The sequence below is a fragment of the Hemitrygon akajei genome, chromosome 2, assembly GCF_048418815.1.
Source record: "Hemitrygon akajei chromosome 2, sHemAka1.3, whole genome shotgun sequence".
Lineage (NCBI taxonomy): Eukaryota > Metazoa > Chordata > Chondrichthyes > Myliobatiformes > Dasyatidae > Hemitrygon > Hemitrygon akajei.
Genome location: NC_133125.1, coordinates 132,915,489 through 132,941,099, shown reverse-complemented (window position 1 = coordinate 132,941,099; position 25,611 = coordinate 132,915,489). Strand labels below are relative to the sequence as shown.

At 41.3% G+C, this 25,611-nt stretch overlaps 1 protein-coding gene across 4 annotated transcripts in view; it reads right to left on the bottom strand.

The window, feature by feature from the left end:
* The window catches only part of LOC140715756 (dachshund homolog 1-like), a 543,203-nt gene that overhangs the window by 124,832 nt on the left and 392,760 nt on the right, over nt 1–25,611 (bottom strand). For 2 of the 4 annotated variants that reach the window (XM_073028130.1, XM_073028138.1), the window contains 2 exons: nt 8,608–8,763; nt 2,189–2,361 (listed from right to left, as the gene is read on the bottom strand). In XM_073028130.1, coding sequence (XP_072884231.1) covers nt 2,189–2,361; nt 8,608–8,763 — 329 coding nt within the window. The remainder of the gene's footprint in view (nt 1–2,188; nt 2,362–8,607; nt 8,764–25,611) is intronic. The other 2 variants (XM_073028146.1, XM_073028153.1) reach the window with 1 other exon arrangement.

The following is a 25,611-nucleotide window of genomic DNA, read 5'->3' as shown; positions in this document are numbered from 1 at the left end:
CAAGATGCAGTAACAGTGGTTCATAGGTGCACATTCCCGGTACTGAGGCCCTCCATTGGTCGAGGTCAACCATGGATGTTTCATCCCAGTTGTCTCCGTGATACGCAATCCAGTGCAGTACGATATGGAGAGCAGCTGTTATCCATGTAGAGGGCTCTCCCTTTCCACCCAGCTGATGAATCCAAAGGAGCGGCAGAGACTGATATAGTTTGGCATCACTGGCATTGCAGGAGTAGTCCGTCAGAGTTCATCTCAACACAGGACTGCCTTAGAGACTCCACCTCTGCGCTTTTCCTTGGTGTTTGCTCCCAAAGCCTTTCCCATGAATAGGTGTAGCCCCAAGGCAGCAGAGGTTTGAGATCAGAGTTTTCCTTCTCCTAGATGAGCTGTCAACCATGGCTGATGAGCCCCATCTGCTCGAAGTGACTGGTTTTAAGACACCAGTGACCTGCCTTGCCCCTTCTCCTTTCAGTAGAAATGGTTCTGACAGGCTTAGTAGCTAAGCTACACTTGATAGCCAGGAGCTGGACTTGGTTGTCAGAGACTATCTGAGATGCACACCATTGGGAGCATTTAATAGGTAGTGGGAGATTATCCCCACTAACACCCCCAGGTATAACAACCTTAAAGAAGTGGTTAAAAATGATTAAAAAGAAACCAAAGGATACCTTTATACATGCCTGAAGGAGGCGTGAGGGCAGTTATATATGCCAGTAAAGAGATTATTGCTCATTCCAAATCTCCAGGGCAACAGAGCTCTTCGAGTGGGGTGAGAGTAAAGGGATGGAAAGGTAAAAATATTTTACCTTGAATTTATTTTGCAATGGGTTTATATGTCCATTGCAACTGCTGGCTGGCACATTGCTGCATTTGATACAACTATGCATCACAGCTCCATAACCTGGTACAACTTGGACCTGCAATGCTTCCTGTGTGTGGTTGCTTGTTCGCCCTGTGACTGTGCAGGTTTCCTCTGGCATCCTGAAGACGTGTGGCTTGGCTGGTTAACTAGTGAACTAATTCTGGGATGCGAGTGAGTGGTAGAATCTGAGAGAGAGGTCATGGCTTACAGGGAGATTTAGCATGGAATAGGATTGTCATGTGAGCTAGCAGGGACTTGATGAGCCAGAAAAGTCCATGGAAAATACGCACAAAGTAAAATCTCAGTCTTTAAAGATGCTAAATAATCTAGTCAATGGTGTTACAACAAAAATAACTGAATTTATGTAGCATTCATAACAGTGCAGAAACATTCCCAGACATTTTGGTGTGAAGAAAGAGTAGGGTGATAAAATATCATTTTCATTACATCTTGTAAAATGATATCATTCATTATCACTAAATTTGATGAAAGGTCATTGACCCAAAACATTAATTCACTTTCTCTTCTCCACAGATGTTCCCCAAAGAGTTATTTCCAGTACTTTAAAAAAAAAATCTACTAACTTGATATTCAAATTTTGTTTATCTTTACTTTCAGTTTTCTTTCTAATATAAAAACATTCGCACAGGCTTCTGTGGTCCTTCCATCCCTGCTAAGATAGGGAATGATTAGAGTAGTTGCAGAGAGTGGTAAGTGATATTTGTGATGATTCTCCCAAGAAGGAGAAGAGAAATGAAGGGCCAAGACCAGCACGTCTTTTATGCCTTTTCCTCAGCCAACATTCACTTGCCTGAACATTGAAACAGGAGTTGCAGCCAAGACAGGGAAAATTTGCCAGCTGACCTCACTCTCTCTGTGGAACTTGCACCTCAAATGAAATAAGCATACACATATACACCATGTAGGTGAACTGTCAGGTCTTCATGGTACAAAGAGCTCAGCTAGTGAGACAACGCACGAACACACCACAGTGACAATATTCCTCAAATATCCAAGGGTAGATATTCACATTTTTGTTTGACATAGCCAAAGAAATGTGTCAGAGGTAAAAATATTTACTGGCATCCAATATTCAGCTTTTCAGAAATAGATGAATGATGAAAAATATATCCTTAATAATGATTTAAACAGCTCATAAAAATCACAGCACCTACATTGTTTGCTGTTAGCTTGGATATCTCATAAACATACCAGCCTTTGATAAGATACTGCTGAATTCTTACCAACACTGTTTGAAACATTACTGCAAAACAGAACATCAACATTCCAAGCAATGAGACTGTTCACAAAATAGGGTGAATTTACCTTAATAACTGAAGTTTCCATTCTGGAAGGGGGACTTTGTACTTGTGCTGCAGCTGCCATGTTAGCGATAGTGGTAAGGTGGTTCATTTGGGTCATTGCCATGGTAACTGAAGCCGGAGGTAGACTAACAGGAATAAGTGGATGGGGCATCATCATAAATGGGAGCTCCAGACCTGAAAAGGAAAATAGTTATTAGAATAATGCAAGAATTATATGTTTAGTTGACTCTGAGAATAATGGGTGTTAGGAAAAAAGATTTTAAAAGGATGTTTAACTTTCAATGGTTTATGCTTCAGGATTCCTACCTCTGTGTTTTTTCTTCGCTTTGTTGCAATAGAAATGAATTTCAGTAGCTAAACACAACACAGAATTGCTATATATTGTGAGTTCAATAGATGGGATCGAGGATGCTCAAAACCCAAATTTGAAAATGGGATATTCTCCTTGAACCATGACCAATATTCATCTCTCAATCTAATCCTCTGACCAGTAGGTGATCTTTTACCTCTTTGATTATGTCTGGGATCTTGTTGTGTGGAAGTCATTGCTATGACTGCCCGTGACACACTGAGGTTGGGATACATAAAAGATGGAACACAGATATCCCAATAACCAGCTGAAAGTTTCCCAGGTTATAGGCATGTGTGCAAATATTTGACCCAAAATATTCTATCCATTGACTATTGGGCAGAATGCATCAAAGCCTGATGTCTCATACTACCAGGTTCAAAAGCAGTCAGTTCTCTTCAACCATTTGGTTCTTAGACTAAAATACACAATTCTAAGCAATAGCTCAGTAACCCAAAACTGTGACTACCAACCCCTTTGTCACTGTTTTTTTTCTATGGGTGAGGGGGTCGAGGATTGTCATTGTTGCTGTTTTTTTCTGTGAGGAAGGGTTAGGATTTGATGTTATTGTCACAGTTTTTTTTCTGTGGAGGAGCAGATAGGGGATTTTGGGGTCTGTGAGTTTACTTTTCTTTCTTGTGCTGGGTGGGGGGGGGAGTTGATCTCTTTTCTTTCATGAAACTCCCATGGTCTTTCTGTATTTCATTGCCATCTGAGATGACAGTTATCAGAGTTGTATTGTACATGCATACTTCAACAATAAAATGAAAGTTTGAACCACTTTGAAACTTTACTTTGCACCACAGCACACTTCCTTTTGTTCTAATGGAATCCTTTCTTGCATAATTTGTTTAATTTATGTCTTTTTTGTGAATTTTGTTCATATAGAAACATTGAAAACCTACAGCACAATACAGGCCCTTCGGCCCACAAAGTTGTGTCGAATATGTCCCTACCTCAGAAATTACTAAGCTTACCTATAGCCTTCTATTTTACTAAGCTCCATGTACCTATATAAAGGCCTCTTAAAAGACCCTATTGTATCCGCCTCCACCACTGTTGCTGGGAGCCCATTCCACGCACTCACCACTCTGAGTGAAAAACTTACCCCTGACATCTCCTCTGTACCTACTCCCCAGCACCTTAAACCTGTGTCCTCTTGTGGCAACCATTTCGGCCCTGGGAAAAAGCCTCTGACTATCCACACAATCAATGCCTATCATCATCTTGTATACCTCTATCAGGTCACCTCTCATCCTCCTTCGCTCCGAAGAGAAAAGGCTGAGTTCACTCAAACTATTCTCATAAGGCATGCTCCCCAATCCAAGCAACATCCTTGTAAATCTCCTCTGCACCCTTTCTATGGGTTCCACATCCTTCCTGTAGTGAGGCTACATGGCTCATCTGATACCATGGGCCTGTAATGGTACTGCAAGTAAGTTTTCCATTGCATCTGTACATACTCTACATGTACCTGTCCATTTGACATTAAATGACTTTGATTTTAAAGATGTACTGCTCAAAAAGCTGGAAAACTTAAATATATGACCTTGGGGCATTCTAAACATATACTAGGCAGAATATGAAAGTAATGCCTTGCACTTAGAAAACATCTTTACATCATTCACCCATGTTTAGTTTTTCTAAACATGCATGAGGTGGTTTTTAACCCAGACAACCATTGCATCCTTCCACCTGGTGTTTTTTTTCCATTGATCCTAGCTTTATTAAGTTAAACTATGTCCCCCTGATCCAGAGTACCTGACACATCTCCACAATTTTAAGATGAAGTGATTGGGTGAAATGGAGCAGGTGATCACCAAGAGTTGGCAATCTGGAATGCTAGGAACCACACTATTTGCATTTGCTATCCACACAAGAATTAATTCTTTTCTCTTCCTTTTGGCTTCTGGACTTCAGTCTTTGAATCTCTTGTATTGCATGGTTTGCCCAACTGTCTCCCGAAATTCCACGGAGACCTCGTACAGAAACTCCAGGTTTTGCATCAGTCAGGTTGCTATGGAAGGTAACACAGGGTGGAGTGATAACAAAGCAGTAAGTCAACCTCTACAGCTTTAATTCCACTCCCACACATGTTCCAGTGATTGCTAAAGTTGCTTCTCTAAAGCCAAAATCCACTTTGCACCAATTAATTCACCATAACAAGAATGCTTTACTGTACCTCCTGACTATACTGGACTTTATGCAACAGCTACAGGAGTAGATATTTAGAGCAAAGCGCAGAATTCTCCTTATTCATGCCCTCCTAAAGATTCTGGGATACCATGTGCTCGCTTTTTAGAATGGAGAACATCAATGTACACTGAATCATAGAAAGTCTACAACACATTTGAGGATTTTCCCCACACAATCCCATCTCCAGCATAAGGCTTCAGATCATCAAGTTCCCATTCAGCACATTTTGAAAGTGATGAGTGTTTTTGCTGTCTTTATTCATTGCATCCAGGCCCTTCATGATTTTGTACACTGCTTATTCTTATTCTTAAAAAAGGTTTAAAAAAAGTTAAAGTCTGTCCCTTATAGGCTCATCAGGCTGGTGCTTATGCCAGTTTCTGTGGCGTGAAGCGACTGAGAGCACGAGACTCCCCCCCCCCTCACCCCCAGATAGGACGCCAGTGTATCGCGAGGTTATCCCGCACCCGCACCCGGGTGAACTGGAGCAATGTGTGCTTAAGTGCCTTCTCACAACACACTGCCTCGGCTGGGGCTCAAACTCACGACCTACAGATTGCTAGTCCAACACCCTAACCACTTGGGAATGTGCCACATTCTTAAAAAAACACCTCATCAAATATTACCTTGCAGAAACAATTTCCAGTCCTAATATAGAGGATAGTAGTTTTGTTTGCAGGGAAATGAATCAAATTTCAAAAGTGGATTTCAATGTGCATATGCTGCTCACTTTTGTATTTGGAATACACAACAGACATACACAGACTACCGGAAGTTATGGAAGCTTTGAAACCCTGTGAAAGCACTCACAGTGGACAACTTTGCATAATGTTAAGAAATATAAATACACACACATATCACAATTAGGTATATGAAGATTGATAGAGGGGCAGGTAGAGTTGAGGAAACAGGAAGGATGCAGAAGGACTTAGACAGATTAGGAGAATGGGCAAGAAAGTGGCAAATGAAATACAATGTTGGAAAATGCATGGTCATGTACTTTAGTAGTAGAAATACATGTACGGTCTATTTTCTAAATGGGGAGAAAATCCAGGAATCTGGGATGCAAAAGGACTTGGAGTCTTTATGGAGAAAACCCTAAAGGTTAACTTGCAGGTTGGATAGGTGGTGAGGAGGGCAAATACCATATTAGTATTCATTTCAAGAGGTCTAGAATATAAGAGCAAGGATGTGATGCTGAGGCTTTAAAAGGTACTGGTGAGGCCTCACTTTGAGTATTGTGGATAGTTTTGGGCCCCTGATCTTAGAAAAGATGTGCTGGCATTGGAGAGGGTCACGATGTTCACAAGGATGATTCCAGGAATGAAAGTGTTATCATACAAGGAACGTTTAATGGCTCTGGGTCTGTACTCGCTGGAATTTAGAAGGATGAGGGGGATCTCACTGAAACCTTTTGAATGTTGAAAGGCCTTGACAGAGTAGATGTGGAAAGGATGTTTCCATGGTGGGAGGGTCTAGGCCAAGTGGGCACAGCCTCAGGATAGAGAGGTGCCCTTTCAAAACAGAGATACGGAGAAATTTCTTTAGCCAAAGGGTGGTGAATTTGTTGCCACATGCAGCTGTGGATGTCAGGTCGTTGGGTGTATTTAAGGCAGAGATTGATAGGTTCTTGATTGGACATGGCATCAAAGATTATGAGGAGAAGATCGGGAACTGCAGTTGAGAAAGAGAGAAAAAAAACCAGGATCAGCCATGATTGAATAATGGAGCAGACTCGATGGGCCAGATGGCCTAATTCTGCTCCTATGTCCTATGGTCTTAAGTATCATTTGAAAAGCTGCATCCCCTTCCCCCCCACCGCCCCCAGTTCCAGAACACCATGGCTATCACTAAAATGTCAGTCTCAGATTGTAATATCTTCCAAATATAAATACTGTTATCTCTTAGATTATTTATAAGCATTCTGACTTCACATAACAAAAGGTTATTTTTCTATCATAAGGCCTGTTTGTCAAATCCAAATATTTTCTTAACTCGATTTGGTGACATTAGCCTGGTAAAAAGAGTTCGATTTTTCCAAAGAGAAAATATATTAAAGAGAATAATATTTATTCACTGATGAAATATAGAACACCAGGGAGTATAATTCAACTTCAAATGGCACAAAACAGCTGCTAATGAGCCATTGTTCATTTCACATGATCCACTATAGAATTACGTCCTCATTTCATTACCAGGGACATGGGCTGATAGTTGATATACATACTTAGATACACGCTGGCCAATAAACATCATTCATTGAACAGATACAGAACACCTTTCTGAAAGTAGTAACAGTGTTCTATTGTCAAGTGCAAAAGGCTCCACCATCTTGACAGCAAATGAAATATTATAGCTGATCTGAAAGCTATGCTTACAACCCAGAAAATGTTGATATCTTCTTCCTTACTAATAATTATTATTATGAGAGGGACAAATCAATTGCATGGCACTTTAACCCTGACACAATCTATTCCACGCTGCTGATGCAGATAGACAACACTGCAAAAGCTTCCTTCTCGGACCAAGCCCTCATTTGATGTAATGGAATTGCAAAGTCAAGCATCACACACTATTCTCAACTTGTCTATTTCTCTGCTGTGCTAGATATGATGAGGCCCTCCATTGGTCAGGGCCGACCATGGGCATTGCATGTTAGTTACCTACTTTACTGCCACCAGTCGATGCACAAGCCAATATGAAAGCTAAGGCAGTACAATACGGAGAGCAAGCTGTTGCCCAGGCAGCATACTCCCCCTTTCCGCTTAGCCGTGAATCCGAAGGAACAGTTAAGATGATACATTTTGGCACATATGTTGTTTCAGGAGTTGCCAGTCAATGTTAAACACAAGGTAGGTCTGATCTGAAGACTCCAACTGTATAATTTTCCTCAGGGTTTACTCCCAAAACCTTCCCTATGAGTGGATATAGCCACAAGGCAGCAGAGGTTTGAAAACTGTTTTCCTTCTCCTTGATGAGCTGCCAGCCATTGCCAGTGAGTCCCATCTGCCCAAACACAACTGGCTTTTAGGAACCAGTAACCCAGCTGTGGCCCTTCTTCTGTCAGTAAAAATGCTTAGCCGCACTGGAAGTCCAGCAGCTGGACTCGGTTGTCAGTGGCTACTTGAGATGCATGCTGTCGGGAGCATTTAATAGTTAGTGGGAGCTTATCCTCAGCTAACTTTAATGACAATTAAAATTTAATGACAATTAGAAATTCAGATGTAGATGGGAACGAGAGGAAAATAAAAGCTCCAAAGATCTGAAGCAAGAAAGTGAGGAGAAAATGCATTAAAATCAGTCAAATAAAAACCCTGTCTTTCAAACCCTGATATTAACACTTGAATATCATTGTACAGTAGAAATGTACACAGATTATATACTTATTCAACAAAAAGTGGAAATGATTAAGCTTAAAAAATGTGTGTATACACATACGGGGTTAAAAGCAACAAATGTCAGATAAATTATCATTAGCTGGACTCAGGCATTCTATCAAAGTCTTCTGCATTGTAAAAGAATTAATGCAAGATGTAGAATGTTGCTGAAAGAATAGATCAGCATTAATCCAGGGATAAAATGCACAACCTTGCTCTTAAATATCTGTTCAACATGTACCTCAAACATTTTTTTAACTATGATTCAAATTGTGATTTTTATTTGCGCATTGAATACCCCTTGAGATGCAGATGATGTCACTACATGTAAAGTAATTAAATAAATGCTGGCAACCTTTAACCCATGTGAGATACAAAGTTGTCTGCTGCACATGGCTGATTTGTAGTGAGCTCAGTAATCTTGTCCCAATGTGGGTATAGTTACAAAGAAAAAAAAAGCCAAATACAAGGACATCTGATGACACAGAAAGTTGTCCTCACCATTGGGTAATAAGTGGTTCTGCTGAAGGGATTTGAGGGAATGATTTACAGCGAGGTTTTGCTGGCTGGAGAGGGCAGCATGGCTGACAGAAACCTGCGCCGATGGGGCAGTGGGAGACTGCAGTTTCTCTTTATCCCAGGAGCCATCGATGCTACCTGTAGGACAAGAAATAGAACACATTGTGAGTGAGTTGGTCTTCACCGACCTTTTCCTGCACCCAGCTCCAACTGCTTGGCAACCTGCTATGGGGCCAGGAACTTCCGCTAATGGCCAACAGTGGTGATCTCAGCAATGCCTCGTTTCCTGTGCTTATTACAAAAGAAGTGATATCTTTCTTTTGGTAGGAAATAGATTCCAGAAAAGCTGCAGATCAAATGAGAATTGTCTCCAGGACATTAACACAGCACTCATGTATAAATGACCAAAGTTCTTCTGGTACAAATGTATATGCTGCATTTTCTTATGGTCAACTCAAGCTTAGGAGGAGAGCATTATGAATAGTAACGGAAGCTGGCTAGGTGTTTGTTGAACTCACACCTGTTTTCAGATAGGAGTCTTTCTGCTGGTAGAAGGTAATCCCTTCCCAGCACTTATCACTGCTACACACGCCCATTCACCTCCTCCCTCATCTTCATTCAGGAGCCCAGGCAGTCCTTCCAGGTGAGGCGACACTTCACCTGTGAATCAGCTGGCATCATCGATTGTGGCCGGTGCTCCGCCTCTTCTACATTGGTGAGGCCCGTGGTAAATTAAGGGACTGCCTCGTCAAGCATCTCCGCACCATTCGCCACAAGCAAATTCCCAGTTGCCAAACATTTTAAATCCAATTCCCATTCCCATTCTGACGTGTTGGTCCATGACCTCCTCGTGTGGCAAGATGAGGCCACCCTCAGGAGGGAACTGTAACACTTTATAGTCCGTCTCCAACCTGATGGCATGAATATTAATTTCTCCTTCCAGTAAAAAAAATCCCTCCCTTTCCCCTCTTCTTCTGTTCTCTACTTTGGCCTCTTACCTCTTCTCACCTGTCTGTCACTTCACCCGGATCCCCTCATCCTTCCCTTTCTCCTATGGTCCACTCTCCTCTCCTACCACCTTCTAGCTATCACACTTCCCCTCCCCCCCCCATCTCTTTATTCTGGAGTCCTCCCTCTTCTATTTCAGTCCTGAAGAAGGGTCTCAGCCCAAAACGTTGGATTTATTTCTATAGGTGCTGCCTGATCTGCTGAATTCCTCCAGCATTTTGTGTATGTGTGTTGCAGTGGATAGTTTTTGTTGGAGAGTGAGTATCCATGACATCATTAATTTTGTGAGCGGTGTAAATTCTGTTTGCACATAAGTAAGAGGTATATAAAATCATGAGAGGCATAGAAAGAGTGGCTGCATTCTGTCTTTTTCCCACGGTTGGAGAATTAAGAGTGAGAGATCATAAGTTTAAAGAGAGAGTGGAGAATTTTTAATAGGAACTTGAGGAGCAACATTTTTTTTAAATCGAGGCTGTTAAATATGTGAAATGAGCTGCCAGAGGAAATATTTGAGCAGTTACAACAACAATATTTAAAAGACAGTTGAACAAGAACATGGATTGGAAAAGTTCAGAAGTTAAAGAGGCTAACTCGGGCAAGTGGGACTAAATAGGATGGACATTGTGGTCAATATGGTAAGCACAGTCCCGTATAACTAATGAAAATCAAAGTTTAAAGTAAATTCATTATCGAAGCAGTGTACATTTGTTACCATATACTGCCTTGAGCGTCATTTTCCAGCAGACATTTACAGGAAAAAATAAATAAACTTTTATGATAAACTGTACATAAATAGATAAAGACTGATAAACATCCAACATGCAAAAGACAAGTTGTGCAAACAAGAATTAACACTGAGAATGTGAGTTGTGGTACCCCTGAAAGTGTGTCTGTGATCATAGAATCAGTTCAAAGTAACGATGAATGATCAACACTGGCTCAGGAGCCTGATGTTTATAGGATAATAACTTCCTGAACTTATTCACGTGCATCCTAAGGCTTCTATACCTCCTACCTGATGGTCGTAATGAGAAGAGTGTATGATGGGGGTCTTTGATGATGGATGCTGCCTTCTTGCGGTAAAGCTCTATGTAAAGGTACTTAGTGTTGGGAAGGACTTTGCTTCTGATGGACTGGGCTGAATCTACCACTTTCTTTAGCCTCTTCTATTCCTGGACGTTGAGGCTTCCATACCAAGCCACGATGTGACCAGTTAGGATACCCTCCAATGTGCACCTATAGACATTTGTCAAATCAGCTCTATGAAACTGTCAACTGCAATTTGTTGAAATGAGCACAGATTTGTAAAGTTAATACGGAGACCGCACAAGCTGCAATCTGGAGCAAAAATAACAAAACTGCTGGAGGAACTGAGTGAGTCTGTGTGCAGAGATGGACAACTGATGCTTTGAGTCAAGACCCTGCACTTGGATTGGAAGTGTAGAGGAGAGTTGGCCAGTATAAAGAGGCGAGGGAAGAGGGTGGAACAAGAGCTGGCAAGCGATAGGTGGAGAGCTGATAGGTAGGTGGAAGTGGGGAGGGGTAGAAATAGTAACAGTCTGGGAGCTGAGAGGCAGAGGCAACAAAGGGCTGCAGATGATGGAATCTGATAAGAAGGCGCCAAATAAGGAAGTGGGGCGGGGACTCAGTGGGAGGAGTGTGTGGATGATAGGCAGATGGAATGAGTGGAAGAGACAAAAGCAAGTGGGTGACAGTGGGGATGGTGAAACCCTGTGTGTGTGCAGGAAGAACTGAGAAGACCTGGAGTAAAGAGAAGTGAGACAGAGGGGGAGCAGATAACCTGAAAATGGAGAATTCAAAGTTTATTCCATTGTGGTTGTAGACTACCCAGGTAGAATATGAGGTGCTGATCCTCCATTTGGTCATTTAATCTCACCCTGGCAATGGACGAGGCTGATGACAGACATGTCAATGTGGGAGTGGGGGGTGGAATTAAAATAGCTGGCAACCAAGAGCTCCAGATGGCCATGGCAGATGGAATGTAGGTGCACGGCAACTCCACTGCATTGGCATGGCTCTCATTACTGGAAGAGCTATTTGTTTTCAACAGGGCTACTTTACCCTATTTCTGGAAGATGTTTTCAATCAGGTATTGAGCTCTCCTTAAGGACATTGCATTTAACAAAATGGACAGACTCGAAATACAGAAAAATGCAATCCTGGAAATGCTCGAAGGCCCAGGCAGCATCGGTGAACAAAGCTCACAGTTATTGTGTCAAGGATGTTGATCTTTACACCCAGATCGGTAATTGGACCTAAAGATGCAGGAGAGATGAGGGAGAGGAGAGAGCAAAATGAATTGTAGGATAGGTTGGATTGAACGATGAAGGGAACCAGGTGAGAGATTGTTAGAAAGATAACAAAAACCATGTCCCAGAGATGTGTGAAAAGAAGGAAATAAACATGAGACATTGCTCACAAAGGGAAGGGAAAACATTAATACACAAAATGTGAGATTATTTGAAATAGGATCATCATGCCTGTTCTCCAAGCTTGCATTAGGGTTCAATGGGACAGTGAGGGAGGCCAAAGACAGAGGACACAGTGGGGGTGGATCCAAAGCTGAAAGTGACAGAGAGCTCGTGGTTAAGTTTGCAGACTGACCAGAAGTGTTCAGTCTGAACTGTCAGCCAATTTCCAACTGTTTTTATCCCCAATATAGGGGAGACCAGGTTGCAAGTACTGAATGCAGTGTACCAAATGGGAAGAGGTGTGCCCCCAGTCAAAAAAAATATTGTGTCTGTTTTCAGATATGGGACATAACATGGAAAACTGAGTTCCTTTTTCTACACTTTCTCCCAGAGGCTGATACAGATTCTCACCCATAATTTGAATGCTACCAATCTGTCTTTGTTTCAAATAAAGTCTTAACCTTGCCACTTGTTAATCGACATTAGCATTCCTGTAAGGTAGGCATTTCTCACAAAGTGATGTGTATTTATGTCTTGAGAATACTAAATGTGCTAATTTCCAGTTTTGTTCAACTCTACTGCCTAAATTGCATCTGTATGGCAGGACAACTTAAAATCCACATCAACAGTATATGGCTATTATACTGGATTTTAATGAATCCAAATTGCCTATGAATTCCAGTGACACAAAACCTATTAATTTAGATTTAATATGAATTAAGACTTAATACAGATAAAACCAGTCTGTATAAAGTATGTTGTGAGCCTTAATGAATATTAACTATGAACTACTCTGTGATAACCTGCTTTAAAAATGAATAGGCTATAGATTAATTTAGACCAGAGATTACACTCATTATTTGCAGCAAATCCAACATTCTGAGTTAGAGAGAGAGCGAGAGAGTAAGTGAGAAAGAAGGAGAGAAACAGGGGTGAGGGGGGTAGAGGTAGTGGGGAGAGTGGAGGGAATGGGAGGGGGAGAGATGGGGGAGACAAGGGTGAAAGGTGGGGGGAGAGAGTGGTGAGAGGTAGGAGAAAGAGCAGTGAGAGGTAGGGGAGAGAGGGGTGAGAGGTGGAGGTGAGAGGTGGGGAGAGTGGGGGAGAGGGGGAGAGATAGGGAGAGAGGCAGAGAGAAGGGAGAGGGGAGAGGTGGGGGAGCAAGGGGGAAAGGTAGAGGGGTGAGTGGTGGGGTGAGAGGTGGGGGTGAGAGGTGGGGGGAGAGGTGGGAAGAGGGGTGAAAGGGAGGGCGAGCAAGGGAGAGGGAGGAAGAGGGAGGGAGAGAAGGGGAGAGGTAAGGGAACCGAGGAGGAGGTAGGGGAGAGAGAGAGGGAGTGGGAGAGTGAGTGGGGGAGAGGGGGAGAGAGAAGGGGGAAGAGAGAGAGGGGACAGAGGTGCGAGAGAGTGGGCGAGATAGTGGGTATAAGAGGGGGAAGAGAGGGGAGAAGAGAAGGGAGAAGGGGGGAAGAGGGGGGTGGAAGAGAGGGGGTGTGAAAGGCGGGGCGTGGAAAGGGGGGTGGAAGGGGCTGGAAGGGTGGTGGAAAGGGGGTGGAAAGGGGGTAGGGGAGAGGGGGGAGAGAGGAGGAGAGAGGGGTGTGGGGAAAGGGGTGAGGGGGAAGGGGTGGGACAGTTGGGGAGAGATGCTGGGAGAGGGTTGTGAGGCAGGGATAGAAGAGGGAGGCATGTGAGAGAGTGGGTAGTGAAGGAGCAAGGGGAGTGAAGTGGGAGCAAGTGGGGGAGAGGGAGGGAGATATAGAGGGAGATATAGAGGGAGAAGAGATATAGAGAGAGAGAGGGAGCAGAGATGGGAGTAAAGGGGGTGGGGGGGGGGGTGAAGGGGTGTGGGGTGAGGGGAAGTCACTTTTCATCCCCCTCCATAAATGCTGCCTGACTTGCCAAGATCCTCCAACATTTTGTTTGTGTTGCTCAGGAAGTAATACCTGAATAATTTCAATGCAGCTTCCACCCCAAATTGAATAACTTCACTGCCTCACTGGGTTCAAACAACTACTTCTATATTGGGCCACCCATGATAAATTTCAGCAGTAGTTTTTTGGGATTAATATCCACTAATCTTGGGTGAGGCCAGGGTCCAGGTTAAGGCAACTAAGGATATCTGGAAGCCACATACCTGATCAACCTATGATGTGATCGGGCTGGGGAAGATCCCGGCTTAGAATAAATTGGGGGGGGGGGGGGGGAGGGGATGAGAAATCTAATTGAAGATGAAAAACAAAGTTGGAGGTGGAATTGTCCAAAAGATGCTTCAGTAGATCACAGAGGTGGGTGGTTTGGAAAGTGGAGTTGTGGGAGAGAGATTAATTGGTGGGGGACATTGGTTTCATTGGCACTGGTTTATTATTGTCACATTACCGAGATACAGTAAAAAAATAGTTTTGCATACTATCCATGCAGATCATTCTAAAAGCACAAGTACTTTGAGGTCAACAAAGAAAAGGCATTAGCAGAATGCAGAAAATAGTATCAGTTACAGAGAAAGTCTAGTGAAACAAGGAGCAAGGGCCATGAAGAGGTACAGTAGATTCAGTGGTCAAGTGTTCATCTTCAACATACAAGAGTCTTATGACAGAAGGGTAGAAGATGCTTTTGAGCCTGGTGGTGTATATTTCTTGAGTTTTTATATCTTCTGCCCAATGAAAGGGGAAAGAGGGAGAATGTCCAGGCTGGGAGAGAACTTTGATTATGCTGGCTGCTTTTCTGAGGCAGTGGGAAGTGAAGAGAAAATCTTGTGTTTTTTTTTACTTATTGTTTTTTTTTAATGATGTGATGAGCTGTGTTTAAAACCCTCTGCAATTTCTTGTGGTCTTGGGCAGAGTCATTGAGGGCTGTCCTGAAGGACAATGGGTATGGAAAGTATTTACCTAATACAGCTGGTTAAAGACCACATTATACCAGAGGTAACCCTTAGGGCATTGAAGTCCAAATTCCCCTGCAATGTTCTATTACCCTCCCTGTGGAATTCATTGGAATTTGACAACCGGAAGTGTCTAGTGAATTTATAGAATGATATAATTTAACTCAGAAACAGTGGCCATCCTCCATCTAACCATACACTCATGATCCAATGCTAAGCTCCCTTGACATCATTCTTGACCTTACACTGCCTTCCACTCCTATCTGCAGAAAATTGGAGCTGAAGTCCAGACAAGAGTGAACGTTATACAGAACTAAGCAGGTATCACCAGGGCAGCAGAGTTAACAGTCTACTCGGTAGTACCTGGTCTATTGAACACCAACATAGACAGCTTAGCTAAGGAGCCACCACTTAGACATAATCAAAATCCATCTCTGAGAAGTCATGAAAGCAACATCGCCAATGTGGGCTAGCAACCAGGCCCACAGTGGAAGTGCTCTGTGGATGAATACTACTGGTTTATAGCCAGTGAAGCTCTCCCACTGACAAAGGACATTAACAAACTTATTACAACTGAAATGGAACCCAATTTCAATCCTGCAAAGTGATTGCAACCACTCAGTTATGTACCTTGTGGCTGTTTCTGGATATCAAGCAAGTGATGGAGTTTCAACCTTCATGTAACCATCAATGGGAAGAATCCTAAAGTGCTTAAAGTCAGCTAGGTGAAATATATCCACCCAAACTACCACAGGGATATGAGGCATGGCCCAAACTATGACTACGGGCAGACTCCTACACGTTGAGAGACTAATTTCAAGAGGCATTATGCTGCTTCATTTAAAGTCATGGATTGCTGAGCAATCTCAAACTGTTACCATAAAGTATACTGCAGATGCTGTGGTCAAATCAAGGTGTACAAACTGTTACTGTTTCTTCAGCAAAGGAAATGCATTTTATATTCTGAAAACAATTATTTTCCTTTGCATGACTCTAAATGTAATGCAGTTTGATTTCTTGTCCTATGACAATCCTGCAACCACACAAATCTCTGATACTGGTTGAGTGGTGTCACAGCAACAACCTTGTACTCAACATCAGTAGGACCAAGGAGCCAATAATGGACTTCAGGAAGAGGAAGTTAAGGGAACATAAACCAATCTTCTTCAAGGGATCCAAAGTGGAAAGGGTGGGCAGTTTCAAGTTCCTAGGCATCAACATCTTTCCAAATGTTTCCTGAGCACAATATATTGACGTAATTTCAAAGAAGGCATCATGACAGCAGCTGTAATTCATTAGAAATTTGAGAAGAACTGGTATATCACCAAAGACTGTAGCAAATTATTACAGATGCACCATAGAGGGCATTCTAACAAGTTGCAACACTGTCCAACATGGAGGGACCTTTCCACAGGGTCAGAAAAACCTGCAGAAATTTGTAAACTCAGACAGTTCCATCATGGACACTAGCCTCCCCAGCATCCAGGACACCTTTAAGGACCCCCATCATTCAGAACATGCCCTCTTCTTATTGATACCATTAAGGAACAAATAAAGGAACCTGAAGACCCAGATTCAATGTTTCAAGAACAGTTTCTTTCCCACCACAATCAGATTTCCAAATGAGCAATGAACCCATGAACACTACCTCAATATTTTTCCCCTTCTCTTTAATTTAATATATCTATATCTAGCTATATACACAGTATATATGTATGGAATAAAATAACTGATGTAATGTTATGACTATGGAAAAAAACCTATGCGTTCAGCATCAAATTTACAGAGTTTTTATTTCTGATGATGTTTCCGTCATTTTAGTTAACGCTAATGAATAGGTTGGTGTGAGAGGCTCAAATGATGGGCCCATGTACCACTATTGAATTTATGCTCTGTCCATTGCCATTCCATGGCCAGCCTTAAAAAGAAAGCACAATTCTTTGTGATTGTACCACGAGCTTTCTCATTTAAATGCACATTGGTACTATTTTCAAAGCAGCTGCTGAAGCTTTGAAGTCTCCATATTCTAGCAGAGTGGCAACATTAGAGGAAAAAAAACACAATACTGCAAAACTTTTTTATGACAAAAATTAATCTCAAGGTTCAATGATTATAAACTGCTTTCATGATTTTATTAAATGTTAAACCTGACCCATTCCCGCCCACAAGTAAATTATGGTCTTGCTTCAACCAGCTCCCACCATTTATTCATTATCCCTCAAGCAGTTTAAAGCACAGACATTAACTTTCAATACACCGGAGTGTACAGTACATTTGCTTTGTTTGGGTTGGCTTCCTTGTTGTTCTGAGGTCCCTAAGGCCCTCAGATTTGCAAATAAAATATTATAACATCTAAATAGAATAACAGGGAAAAAGAGGTTATAAGAACTGAAGGAACTATTTCTCTGCTTCAGCTCTAAATAAAAATGCACTCAGTATGCACACACTTGCACAAATTATACATAACTCATTCTAGTCTGAGATTGTGTTGACAGCTAGTTAGGAAATTCCAATAGAAGCACCAACTAGGCCCAGTATAAACTCTGGTACGTTCCCCAGTTCTGTGCCTACATAGTACCTTGTAGAAGTACAGCCACACTGACCATATGATCTCCCTCCTGAGGCCCAATGGTTCCTAATCCCACTCTGCTAAGGGGCCGGACTCTCTTCATATCCAACTCTGCAGCCTTATGACAAATGACACATCCCATTTACCTGAATGGGGTCAATGACTTGTGATTGAGTGTGTTTTAAGTTTTCTGCTTTATTTTAATTAATATTAATGATATTAATTATTTTATATGTTGAATGTGACTATACCTCTTGATCAAGCTCCTTGCTGTCTCATACGAATCAACTCCACTCCTACCATGCACTACACTAAGATTAGCTTATGATTGGATGGATCATAGCTGGTGATAAGTCAGTGTACAGGAGCAAGACAGCACAGCTGGTTGAGTGGTACGGCAACACCAGTGTTGATAAACTAAAGGGCTGATTGTTGACTTCAGGAAGGGGAAGCACAACGAACATGCAACAGTCTACATCGTTGAATTAGTGGTAGGGGAGATCTAGCAGGTTTAAATTCCTGGGTGTTAACATATCAGATGACCTGCCCTGGGCCCAGCACTGAGATGCAATTAGAGGAAATGCTTACATTCTTAGAAGGTTAAGGACATTTAACATGTTACAGACACACAACCCTCTGAAAGATTTTATTTTTACCTCCTCTCAATCCTAGAAGATGACAACTCTAGAACTGTGACTTTTGGTACAAGATTCTCCCACAAGAGAAACCAGTGTCTGTAAATCCACACTGCCAAGACCACCCTTCATATTTTAGATACTTCATTCAAGTTCTCTCACTCCCTTTTAAATGCACAAGATTGAAAGAGGCCGCAGAGGGTTGTAGACCCAGCCAGCTCCACACAGGAACAAGCCATCCCACCATGGAGGACATCTTCAAAAGAGTGTCATCCATCATTAAGAACTCACCATCCAGGGTCTATCCTTTTCTCATTACTATCATCAGGGACAAGGTATAGGAGCCTGAATGTTTTAGAAACAACTTCTTCCTCTGTTCCATCAGATTCTTGAATGGTTCATGAGACGCTACCTCACTTTACCTCTTTTGTACAAGCTATTTATCTTATTTTTTGTTGTAAAATATAAATTTTTATGTCTTGCACTTTACTGCTGCCAAAAGAGAACAAATTTCATTACTTTACCAATGACAATAAGCCTGTTTTTCTGTTTCAGATTGCTCTAGTATAGCCCTGGCAGCTTTGGTAAGCAAGTTATTGGTGAGTAAGTGGTGCTTGATAGTGCTGTCATTGACCCCTTTCATCTCTTTATTGATGATTAGGTTGCCTTTAAGGAATACATGTCCTTGTTTATCCCATGTCCAAATCCTGATTGCACTGGTACTGATGCTTCCTGAGCTTAATGCTTGCATGCTAAATTCTGCATCAATCTTCATATACATCAGATGAACATTCAATGCAACTCTGACAGGGATGACAAGCCAGCTGTGCCCCAGGAATCTTTTTATGCTGACTTTTCATTGTTTGAAAGAGAAGCACAAATCCTAATTTTTTGCTGAATAAATAAATTAGTTTGGCCTTTATGTGCAATGAATTATTGATACCCCCAGAGTGTATGCATTTGAATAATATATAAAATGTAGCCTCAAAAACTTATTCATTAAATTGTAATTTATGTAGAATTTATATAATTACAAGGCATTGCATTTTTTAATTGGATACTTAAATGAAGACCCCCTTCCTACCACGGTTGCAATGCCCCCCCACATAGTGACAGATTATTTTGACCCAAGAGGAGCATTAAGTAAATTTTTATTTGCACAATGTTATTTATGTGTTTCTTTTAAAAGATAATGCAGTCATTAAACTTAGTTTTATTTCTCTCCATTCAGGAAACTGCATTACAAACCAGGACTGTCATCCCAAATTCTATCATTTTAAGCAGGAATATTGATTAAAACTGTGAAGTGCACTACAAGGCAACACTTAAGCTTAATGTGTTTGGAAAAGATGGGTGACTAATTTGGTTTTCAGAGAAAGCATAATGCTGGCATTATGTAACCAGGGTGATAAATGGGATGCACTGTTAGTCAAATTTCCTTCAAAATGCGCATATTAGTCTTGTTTCCATCAGATAGCACTCTCGCCTTTGTGTCAGAGGTTGGGCATTCATATCCATGGAGCCAAATTTAAGAAAAGGGGGCATGTAGGCATAAATGCATAAAACCTCTGCCCCTTCCTAACCCTAACCTCACTCTCTGTCCTAGAACCACTGCATACAACCATTACAATTCACTCCGAAGAACACAAAGTTCAAAGTTCCAAGGTTCAAAGTAAATTTATTATCAAAGTACATATATATTACCACATACTACCTTGAGATTTATTTTCTTGCAGGCCTTTACAGGGAAAAAATTCAATAGAATTTATGGAAAAAACTATACATAAACAAAGACTTGAGGAACAGTCAATTTGAAAAAGACAAACTGTACAAATAAAACAAAATACTGAGAATGAGAGTCATAAAGAGTCCTTGAAAGTGAGTCTGTAGATCATAGAATCAGTTCAGAGTAGTGACGATCGAAGTTACCTACGCTATTTCAGGAGCCTGATGATCCTAGGACAATAACAGTTCCAGAATCTGGTGCTGTGTGTCCTAAAGATTCTGTACTTCCTGCCCCATAATTGTAGCAAGAAGGACATGGCCTGGATGTGGGGGTCTTTGACAATGGATGCTGCTTTCTTTTGGCATTGTTCCATGTCAGTGGTGGTGAGGACCTTGCCTGTGATAGACTGGGCTGTATCTATCACTTTCTGTAGCCTTTCCCATTCCTAGGCATTGGTGTTTCCATACCAGGCTGTGTTGCAATCAACGTAGAATATTCTCCACTTTGCATCTATAGAGGTTGCGGAATGAATAAAGCTCATTGAGCTACAGTGAAGCAGACTGCAATAAACAGCCACTAGTATATACTATATAAAGCACAAGCAATTGAGGACAATCTACTCTCCAAAGATTACTTGCAACTATCAATGGCCCATTGTACCAATGCCAGCGCTTTCAGTTTTAATCACTCACCCAGTTTTACCTCTCCTGCACCCTATACTTACTTACTGCTCGTTACATCACTGACTTTTAGGGCAGCAGTGAAAGTCCTCCATTTCTGGTGGTGTTCAGAGATTCCTTCATCTTGTCAGTAGCTTTCTCTTGGTTTTCACTCCTGTCAGTCATGCAAGTCCCAGGAATGTCACCACACACAGACGTGGAAGGTTTCTTCATTGCTGTTTCTATAGCAACTTTTATTTTACCACTCAGAGTTGTAGGCCCTGAGCTGAACCCCCAAACCTGGAGGGCCGGTGGACTGATCTTAGAATGTCTTCTATCCTTTGACCTGCTTGGCATGGGAGACACTACCAAGAATCAAAGCATAAAGCCCTGACTCCAGCCAACGTAGTTTCAGCAAGGCTGTGGTCCTCTTGGAGGTGCAGCCAATACACTTGATTCCATTTTGAAAGCTCTTGTGGAATGAGAAATCACTTCTACCACATGCATCCTTCTTCAGTAGGTCACAGATAGATTTGGGAGTGTACCCTGTGGTTGTCACCTCTCTAAACAAAAGCTTTAGCCTCCTTTGGCTTTGAATATTTCCTCTTTATATGTTTATTCTAATTTAGAATTTGTTAGGGTGAAACATGAGTGCTGTCTTTCTGGGGATCTATCAACCACAATAACCATTCGGGTGCTGGGAATAGGAGTACAATTTATTTTGTACTGCTTATTCATAAATATATGACTTAAAATATACAAATACCTGATTGGACATAGATTCAAAGAAATAACTGAACACGAGAAATAGAACGACACCAAACACAATGCTAGCAAGATTCTATTGTGTAAACAAGATTGCTATTTACTGTATTCGCAACATTCAGGCAATGGATAATAACAGTGGAAGGAAAGTTGCTAAAGATTTATTATTTAGCTCCTAATTGCCCAGTATGCACTGTTTACTTAAAGGCTAGGCAAGCCAAAGGGATGAATCAAAGGAAATCAGTGGACCCGCACAAATTATCAACTTCCAGTATTATCTAACTGAACGCGGGTTGAGCGATACAAAAAGTATCACTTGCATTTCCCTATGCTTTGCATTGCTCTTAAAGCAATTAGTCTCTCTTTGGAGATTTGTTGCTTTTGAAAAATCTTTAAATGAAAAACCTACTAAATTGCATGCTGTTGATTTATAATCAGGCATCAAGGCTTGAAAGCAAAAACCTGAAAATGGTTCATTTCCATAAGAAAGCTACCTTACTAACCTACAACAGAATTAATTCTGATGAGAAAACATCCAACATTGGGACGCAACGAGATTAAACAACTATGGCACTACCTTGTTATTACAGCTCTTATCGAGCTGTGATTCTATATCAATTACGACTCACTCTGGTAAACTCAATTAAAAGCTCACTTACAAGCTGCATGAATGTGAAATACTTAATACACAGCAAAAAAAAAGCAAATTCAGTTAGTCAGTCTGACTCAAATTTACTGTTCAAAGCTGAAAAGAAAGCCAAAAGATATTCTTCCTTTGAGAGCAGCACAAAGGTGCTTTGATTTGAATAGAGATAATAAAATAAATTAACTTCATTACAGATTCTAATCGGATTTTTCTTGCAATTAAAATGCCAACTGATCTCAAATGGGCAACAGCAGAGGGGCAGCAATTAGACATGGCATTGCTGTGACAGAGAAGAGATAATCAGTTGCAGATGGACTTGCAATTGCTGCTTTAAGGGCTTGCACGTAAACAGAACCGGTTCAAAGCAACATGCAAGTTATGTATGATTTGTGTTAATTTTAAGTTTACGTTAACTTATATTTGTCCTTATCTTGTAATCTACTGTGCTGCTCTAAAAAGCTTATTTCAAGGCAGTTATACACTGAGGTATGTATGCCTATGACCATAAACTTGAAAGTGAACAAAGCACCTGATTGACTTTCGTAAGCTCTTTCTTCCTCTATTACTTGTCACAGTCTATAGGTTCCGCAAAATTCATTGCAACAGATGGTTAAAGGTTATTTAATAGCACTTCCCAAATTCATGATCCAATCAGGAAAACCACACAGGCAAGTTGCCCTCTGAGTCATTCCATCCTACCTTGCCATTCATTCATCATTGCTGGTTCAAATCAAGGCACTCGCTAACAATTAGCAGTGTGGGAGTATCTTTCCCAAAGGACTGCAGCATTTCAAGGACAACCAGAAATGGAAATTAAATGCTGGATTTGCCAACATACCAGACCTGTATAAAAACAAACGTTATCTACGAAAAAAATAAGCTCAGGTATTCCGGAGCATCCATATGTACAGATTAGGAGGAAAATACAATGGAACACTAATTAAAGTTTTGGTCGGGGCCCCTTAATGAAAATTTCAGCAACTCAATACTGAGTATATGGCCTACTGGGACTAAGGTTTCTTTTGGGGAGAACTGAGTTCCTCCAGCAGTTTGCTTGTAACTCCATCATCTATAGTCTTTTATGTCTCCCTTGTGACAAAATATTCAATTGGTCTGTCTTGCCATTAACTTACTGAGTACGGTTGGCACTTCCTGTACGCGTCAGATTCCCAGCATTTGTAGCAGCTTGCTTTTGTATGAACTACTGTGTTTATATTGGCATTACCTCATTGCTGCCTCAATTAGACAGTACACAAATCATAAAAAGTTCTTTATCAGTCTTTGAGGACATTCTCCAGGGTATTCTCTATTGTTTCAGCTACACGGTGGGCTTTGGGAACTCAAAGCGGCTAAATGTTTCACACTAGCTTGAGTAATAGCTGCCCATTGTACTCACCCCATATATCTCATTCCGTTTGAATGCTCAGAATCAGAATCAAGCTTATTTTTCACTCACATATGTCGGGAAATTTATGGTTTTGTCGTAGCAGTAAAGTGCAAGATATAAAATTTACTATAATTTACAACAACTAGATAAATAAATAGTGCAAAAAATAACAAGATAGTGTTCAGAGGTTCATGGATCATTTGGGAATTTGATGGTGGAGGAAAAGAAGTTGTTCCTAAAATGTTGAGTCTGCATCTTCAGGCTCCTGTTCCTCCTCGCTGATGGTAGTAATGAGAAGGTAGCATATCCCGGACGGTGAGGGAACTTAATGATGCTATCAGTCAATAATGATCACACATAGGTTTGTCTCCAGTAACTATGGATAAAGTACCCTCACCCCTCATATTTTAAATAGAAAAACGGAGAACTTGTAGACAGCATTCAATGGGCAGCATGTATGGTGCATCTACTAGAGCTGCTGTTTTGTGCCTTCAAAATTCTGGTTTCAACTTTAACGTCAGTACTGTCTGTGTATACTTTGTAGATGCTCCCTGCCACCTTATAGGTTTCGTCGTATTAAATTACCCCCCACTTCCCAAAGACATCCGGATTGATAGATAGATAAATAGATTCCTTATCCATCCCAAAGGAAATTACAGTGTCACAGTAGCTATACAAATGCACAGATATGCAAATATTAAAAGGGAAGTAAGACTGAAAAAAAAGTTACCTTAAAAATAAGATAAAGCCACCGTCAATTGCTCCTAATGTGTAGATGAATGAAAGAATCTCAGAGTTTTATTAATATGGGAAGAAAAATATCAGAGTTAGCGTAAATGGGTGCTTGATGGTTAGAATACACTCCTTGGGCTGAAAGCCCCATTTCCATTCTATATGACAATAACTGCAATCATAGTAAGATACACAGCAAAACACCTTTGGTATAAGGCAGCTCACAGCAGCCAGCTGTTCTCAGTTGGAGCATGAGAGTAATAGAAATTCCTCCTTGCTCACGAATGCTGACTGCACAATGTAGTAGTACTTACACAGGGGAGTTCAATTCAAAAATTAAGCTCTATTGCCTTCTTATTGGTCAAAATGCAAAAGTGTGTGATAATACATATGCTGTGTTTGTGAGGGAGAATGCATTTCTGCCTTGTAGGTAGGCTAAAGGTTCCACCCAATAATAAATCCTTATTCTTTTCTGGCCTCCATCAACTTACTTCTTTCCCCTTCCCCATCCTCTCAATCTGTCCATTAGCCATATATCTTTTTCTCCTATCCATCCCCACCTCCTCCACCACCACCTTCTTCCCTTTATTCCATAAGACCATAAGACAGGAGCAGAATTAGGCCATCTGACCTGTCGAGTCTGCTCCGCCATTCAATCATGACTTCAGAGTGTTCTGCATAAGGACTCCCAAGTCCCTCTGCATCTTAGATTCCTGCATTTTCTCCCCGTTTAGAAAACAGTCCGCACATTTATTTCTACTACCAAAGTGCATAACCATGCATCTTCCAACATTGTATTTCATTTGCTACTTTCTTGTCCATTCTCCTAATCTGTCCTTCTGCAGCCTACCTGTTTCCTGAACACTACCTGCCCCTCCACCAATCCTTGTATCATATGCAAACTTGGCAACAAAGCCATCTAGTCCATCATCTAACTCACTTATATTCAGCATAAAAAGAAGTGGGCCCAACACCGACCTTTGCAGAACACCACTAGTCACTGGCAGCCAACCAGAAAAGGATCCTTTTATTCCCACCTGCTGCCTCCTATCAATCAGCAAATGCTCTAACCATGTTAGTAACTTTCCACGTTCTATTCCATGTTCTATTGTCTTCTCCTATTAAATTCCAACTTCTTCAGCCCTTTGTTCCTTCTGCCTATTGACTCCCAGCCTTTAATATCATTCCCATTCACCTATTCATCACCTGCCTCTGCACCAATCACCTGCCAGCTCTCAGTTCACCCTGCTCTCAACTTATTACATTGGCCATCTCCCTTTATCATTCCAGTCCTGATGAAACAATGGTTATCTATTTCCCTTTGCAGATGCTGCCTGATCTGCTGAGTTCCTCCAGCACCTTTTCATGCTGTTTCTGTGAAAGATCTTTACTGCAGCTCTCAATGGTTTTAATATCTCTTTTTTAAAAAAAGGTCTTCCATTCTTCTTCAAATATAATCAGAAAAACACATAATAACCAAGAATGTAAAATCTGAAACATGCTTTTAAGAAAAAAGAATGACTGAAAACAAGAGAAGTAGAGTTTCAAGGCCATT